Raw genomic sequence first — 6768 nt, 5'->3', positions numbered from 1 at the left:
ATCATTTTCTGTTAAGGTATTTTTTCTTTTACTTAGTTATTTTCTTCAAGTACTTTATAGACACCTCTGATCAAAATTGTGAAGTATTTTTTCATCTTTATTTTTTTTATTTGATATTCAAAACAGTGACTCAGTACGAGTGTCTCACGGAGGTTAAATTTCAGACATTTTTAACCACAGTCTGGTTTCAGGATGAACCTCAAAGCTTTGAGCGAAGGAACATTAYGATGCAGGGGCAAGGCTGCACTTCCACAGATACTATATGCTGTCCGAAAAGCTTGGCGAGTTCTTTTTATGCATTTTAATCCATGTGTGCTGTGTGTTGCTAGGTGCTTCACTCCAGCTCCCTCTGGTTGGGTTGCCATATATAGGTTTGGCGGCAGGGTGTCGATTTGCTTTACAATAAACCTGTAAATGCCAGTACATTTACCATTTTAGTGCATCGAGGGGAAGAACAGCAGCAAGGTCACCAGAAAGTTCTGCTCAAGTTTCGGCGACATATCAGAAGGTTCTGATTTTAGAGAAAAAAAACAAAAAAAACACCAACCCTGGCAACTAAAACGTGCAGATGCTTTGGTTTGCCGACTGCTGCTCCACGCACCACAACAGGTTAACAGGCTCAGACCACAACAAGTTCTCAATCCACCCAAACGCTGCGGTTTAGCAGCATCCGCAGACTGAGAAGTGAAGAGTGAGGCCATTTCCAAACTAAACAGAATTCGCAGCAGGCACGAACACACCGACGCACACAGAGCATTATTAATAATTAACTGTTTTCTGCAAAGAAGCGCTTTACTGTGAATGCTGAAACGCTGCATTACTCCTCCCGTCTTGTGCCACTTCCTGGCTCCCACTTCATCAGTCTTCTTCCGTTTCGCCTTTTCCTGCCACTTTTATCTCTCCAACCCCCCTTTTTTTTAATTCTGTATCTTAATAGTTTGGTTGAATGAGTTCATTAAGGTTATGCAAATTTTGACCAGTTAAAATCATTCAACTTGTTTAATTAAATGAATTGTCAAATATTTATTTTGGATTATGTGCAGCTGAAAGTGACAGTTCAGATAGTTGATGTGGGGTTCTTTTGAAGGGTTATGAACTAGTATTATCTTAMCTGTTGCAGATAGCTCATCAAATGGTCTCGGTTAAAAACAAAGTTGTATTTTTATCAGAAACAGCAACAAACCACTTWAATATTGTCCCTGCTTGCAGGAATCGTTAGCTTGTCAATCGAGTCTCAACAAATTTATACTCTTCTAATCTATACAAGGTTGTTCAGTGGGCTATCTACAACAKGTCAGATATTAACTAGTCATATTTTTTCCACAAAGTCCCTCTTCAAAATATCTGAACTACTCATTTAAAGATTGTCAACCTGATCAATACACAACAGTCATGTTCAGTTTAGAATCGACGCTTTAAAATATTCAGTTTGGTTTTCAGAATAACTTAGATTTTTTTAAATTTTAATTTATATCACATAATTCATCAAATGTCAAACTGGAGCTCATTTTCATCCTTGCAACATGTCAGATATTAACTAGTCATATTTTTTCCCACAAAGTCCCTCTTCAAAATATCTGAACTACTCATTTAAAGATTGTCAACCTGATCAATNAACTACTCATTTAAAGATTGTCAACCTGATCAATACACAACAGTCATGTTCAGTTTAGAATCGACGCTTTAAAATATTCAGTTTGGTTTTCAGAAAAACTTAGATTTTTTTAAATTTTAATTTATATCACATAATTCATCAAATGTCAAACTGGAGCTCATTTTCATCCTTGCACAAATTCAGTTCACACCAGTTCTCAAAAATGAGAGTTTCAATACCTCAGCTGTCACGAAAAACAGGTCAAATAGATTTTTTTATAGGTGCATCCTTATAGCAAACAGAGTTTAATGACATAAGATATGTAAATTCCAGACAGCATGCTTGATGTTTATGAGCTCCGAAAGCTTCCTCAAAAGAAAACGGCTTCCAGTCCCCGGAGCTGAAAGATTCAGAAGATTCAAGATTCACAAGCGAACGAGCCAACAAGCCGCGCTGCGCCGGCTGCCACRAAAAGTGATGCAGCGGTGACGCATCTGTCTTTTCCTCCCACCTTTCCTGCGCCACTGTGATTGGAAACGAGAGAGACAGCGAGGAGAAAGACAGGTTTCTCCCCCTCCCGCTCACTCGCGTGCCCCCCAGCTCCTGATTTGAGAGAGAAGAGAGAGGAGGTGACAGCCAACAACAGGCTCTCGTCAACCTCACCTCAAACCTTCCCTCTGTGTTCTTGGCTCACATGAGAGTGGAGGTGACAGGACGCACATGGATGAAGGCATCACAGGCACACAGCTACGGATAAAGTGCACAGCTTTACACACAGTATTTAACTATAAAACTGTATGTTTTTTTAAAATCACTGCATATCAGCTGCTTTCACACTAAAATGTGCCCATTTTAGAAGTGATTGTGCTTCAGCTGGTGGTTTTGTTTCTCAGGTGACTCCACCTCCCACACCTCGATGCTTTTGATCTGATCTTTTCCACATATCAGCCTCTTTGTGTTTGATAGTGGTTTATATGTAATCATCTTTGAAAGAGGATATTTTAGTTGTCAATCAATAAAGGTGAGATTAATGCAGGAAATGTATATGGTTGTTTTTGCGTAATTTATTATCATTATTTTTGTTTTGTCTTACAACATTCCGCAGATCTGTTTTACTGCAACCACCTTATTGTTTTTCACTGAAAGGTACCTGTGGTATTTGATTGGTCTCAAAAGGCACACACGACAACCAGATGCTTATTAGTCATAAAAGCGAAAGCATTAGCTCTTTTTTATTTTTATTTTCTATTATTGTTAGATCTGCTCAGGAAAAATAAAAAGAAACTATCTACCTCTCAAGGTGACATTTCTGCTCGATGAGCTCTTGGATTGGGACAGTATTTACGAAAAGAACTGCGGAAAAACAAGCCTTTCTTAACGGCCAATAGACAGTATATTCTAAAACTTGATCAAAGGTTTTATTTTATTTTATTTATTTATTTTTGTTAGGAACTGAAGCCAGCAGGAACAGGTGCTACCATAATGTATTTTTGTAACCAGAGTCTGTGCATTTGAAATGTTGGGCTTTAACCCTGGATTTACACTCTGTCTACTCCGTCTACTCCACTCAGCTCCGAAGCACAGAAGTGCACTGAGAGGCATGCTCAGGAAATGCAAAACTGTGCTGATAAATGTGGAAGTCAAACCAAAACGATTTTATTCTGCGAAAGACAGACTTGGGTCAACAGTTGACAATAAATCACTATTGTCTTTTTTTGCCTCCATATTTCAGAATAAAATCCACGTTTTGTGCGTATGCATATGCTGCATGCTCTGTTTCCCAAACAGAATTATTCATTTTGACAGCATGTATGAGTAAATATATCCATATATTTGAAACTGTAGCAAGTTTAAAAAAAGTAGTCAGTCTTTGGTGAATTATTTTGAAAATACAAATGTTGCACTCTATAATCCCTTTTGGTGAGGTGTGATCATTGTAGATTGACTCTGYACTTAATCAGCTGTCTGGAAAARAATAGAGTCAAATCTAATTTTCTTGCACAGCGCCRCCCACAGACACAATTTAAGTAAATGCTCTTATTTATTATGATGTGTGCTTTTTTTTTTTTTTTACTGCTGAGGTCATGTAGGAGCACTGCAGAGTGGARCAAATGCAGTGTAAATTTGGGGTAAGCCCCGCCCACTTCCCTGCACACAATCATGGTGTCACATGACTGTTTTGTTAGGCTGTAAATAACCATTTACAATAAAACTTGAACGTACATCACTAGGGAAAAACTACACAAATCAACAAGCATCAACATCTACAAAAGGATTATTTGAATARAAACTGCAGTTGAGTCCAGTTAATCTGAAAGCTTTTTATATTCAAATAAAGCTCAAAATATATTCTTTGATGTTAAAACAGAAAAGGGTAAGTTTTTGTTACTTAGGTATTTTGTTTTTTAACATCAAAGCAGTTCTGATACTAAGTACAAAGACTAATAATGCTACTTATTTTTTGCCTAGTCCAGTCAACAGCTACATCGAAACAGGAGATTATCCAGTAAAATGACRAGAAAGACGTTTCCTTTTTCCAAAGTCTCAGGAATGAACTTGACAGGTGAGCGTGTTAAGCAGCTGCACACATGAAGGCAGGATTGAACATGAGGCCGACCGTATTTTGTGAATGCTGATTAGAAACGCTGCCAGGCAGGGGCAGTTTTTTTCTGCTTGCAGATAACGGTTCTGGGAGATCAGTCAGCGTGAGCAACGTCTTTGTGTGAGGTGTGCAGTTTTTAAAAAACACTGTAATTGTTTCTCGATTGCACTAAATGCGAGGCAGAACGCTTCTGTGTGTGCGTTTGTTATCAGCTTAGSGGGGGCTATCTGAACAGATCAGATTCAGATATTTGTGTATAATATCATGAATGTTGGTGTGAAAAGCAATCTACTTTAGGCTTGGTTCTAGCAACGCAGTCTCAGAAAAACAAAAAACAGTAAAACAGAAAATGCGATCAGTGCGACTCCAACGTCAAGCATGAAGCAAAAATCAAACTAATATTGTTTAACTCCTGCATTTCTGGTTTTACAGTAAATCACATTTATTTTCTAAGAAGAACTTTGTGAAAACTTTACCGTCACAAGTTGGTAACGGGTGGCTCCACCAGTGATTCTTTTCGCACACCAACGGCTCTTCATGACTGAGTCTGTAGCCCGAATCACAACCAAAGGACACGGTGGACCCAATGGAAAAATCTTGTCCATAACGAATGCCGTTAACAGGWATGCCAGGGTCCAAGCAGGAGTAGCTGTCCACTGTAACACCTGATAAACCATGACAAGAAAAAAAAAAAACAGTTGAATTTAGCTGATTTAAACGATCCAAAGAGCGCAGCTTTACTGTTCACAAAAGGCACCCAGGGGTGCAATCATTGTTGTTTATTTTCACGCAGGTAATGACCCCAGCACAAAGTTGGCCTGTGAAACTGGGTTGTGGGTGGGCTATTAGCGCGATGCTGTCGCCCCATGCCTTCTTATTATGAGTGTAATCAAAATCCTACTGTGAGGAAAGTATCTCCAAAAATATATTTTCATTTCGGCCTGCATGTTCTGAGTGCTCACATGTTTTTTTTTTTAACTCTGCAGAAGGATCGACKAAGACAACTTTAATCTCAATCAGCTCACGCCGGCACGCCGGATTTGTGTCCAACTTACTTTCGTAGAGTATTTTGAAGCCCACATTGGAGCGGCTGTTATCAGTGGTGAACAGAAGATAAAGGAAGTTGCTGCTGCTGAACAGGAACTGGGGCACCTGGGTACCGTTGAAGGAGCCAATCAGAGGCGAGAGGAGGTTTGGACCGTCGTGGATCTCGAGGAAGTCATAACCCAACTCAGTCTGGAACCTGGTAGAAGAAAACATCCCATGATTATGATTTCAACACTGATCAAATGTAATTTTAATAATTTCAAAGAATGAACTCGCTTTGTTTTTAATGTCCTCATACACTTTTAATAGCAAAATGAAACTCAAGTTAATATTCAAACTCATAAATGTTGGAGCTTTATAGCTGCTGATGCCTTTTCAAAACTTAAAAAAACTCATTATAGTAAACAAAATAAAATATATCTGCCTTCATTGCAGCTTAATTGTCAGTCTTTGGTAAATGGCCTACAAATATAAAAAGTTTACTATATTCTTGATAAGTTTTCATACTAGATATGGTTATATGATTATTTAAGATGTTCCTTATTATGTTTTTAAGGTCTTTACGAGATGAAGAGGTAAAAATGATGTTTACCCACCTGTCAAATGTAATTTTAATGGAACGTCCTGGCTCTGATTCAATCACCCACTCACAGCTGAGGGAATCTTTGTAGTAACCGGGCCACCCTGGAGACAAAATGACTCCACTTGGAGCTGAATAGTGGCCTCCACATGGAGCTGGTGGGAGAGAAAATAAACAGGTCATTCCCTCTGCTTTGAGCTCCGATTTAGTTTCCTTTAAAGGACACGTGATGCTTTTAAATCCTTCTTTTTTATATTAAAATCATTCAGCTGGGGTCTAAATAAAGTGGAACATTGCATTGTTTTGGTCTGAATTTCTCCTTATTGTAACTCCACAAGCCCCTCTTTCAGCTATTTTCTGAGGTGGGTCTCAGATGAACTTGTTTTGAGGCTGTCTCTTTATATCCAAGCAGGGTATTTCACACAACGCCCCTCTCCAGCCTCAAGGCCAGTCTATTTTACCTTGATAGAGGGGTTTACAAATTAATTAAAACATGTCAGCAACACGGCGTTGGGAGAGACTAAAGCGCCACCTTCCTAAAATAATCGCCCAAGTTTTTCAGGAAAGACAAAAAAATAAATAAATAAAAATGTAGGTCAGCTTCAGTCACACCTAATAAACAGGCCATTATCTTAAGGGGTCAAATCAAATGATTTGATCAACTGAGAATATAGGTGGTTTTACCACCTGGTGGTCAACATCTTGAGGAGATGATTGAAAAATGACTTAGGTGATTATAGGAAGGTGACAAAATTCAGAGTTACAACAAAAGTACACAACAAAATGTAGTTACCAGCTAAAATAGTAGGTTTTGCAGGATATGTCCCCTTTAAAGGGATCCCCGATTATTTGTAACATCAGACTTTATTTAACCCTCCTGTTGTCTTCGGGTCAAAATGACCCGCCACTGTGTAAAAACCCCCCAAAAAATCCCCTAAATGTTAT

The 6768-nt window shown here is 38.6% G+C and overlaps 1 protein-coding gene across 1 annotated transcript in view; it reads right to left on the bottom strand.

The window, feature by feature from the left end:
* Positions 1 to 6768, bottom strand: part of LOC106518148 (CUB and sushi domain-containing protein 3) — a gene marked incomplete at its 5' end in the record, with an annotated part of 99630 nt that overhangs the window by 88655 nt on the left and 4207 nt on the right. Inside the window, 3 exon segments of the mRNA XM_014009280.1 lie at positions 4673 to 4861; positions 5252 to 5439; positions 5840 to 5978. Of these exon segments, the coding sequence (XP_013864734.1) occupies positions 4673 to 4861; positions 5252 to 5439; positions 5840 to 5978 (516 nt within the window).

Source organism: Austrofundulus limnaeus, unplaced genomic scaffold (assembly GCF_001266775.1).
Source record: "Austrofundulus limnaeus strain Quisiro unplaced genomic scaffold, Austrofundulus_limnaeus-1.0 Scaffold56, whole genome shotgun sequence".
In the NCBI taxonomy this organism is placed as follows: Eukaryota; Metazoa; Chordata; class Actinopteri; order Cyprinodontiformes; family Rivulidae; genus Austrofundulus; species Austrofundulus limnaeus.
The sequence above is the reverse complement of the archived record's forward strand: the minus strand, read 5'-3'. Positions and strand labels throughout refer to the sequence as shown.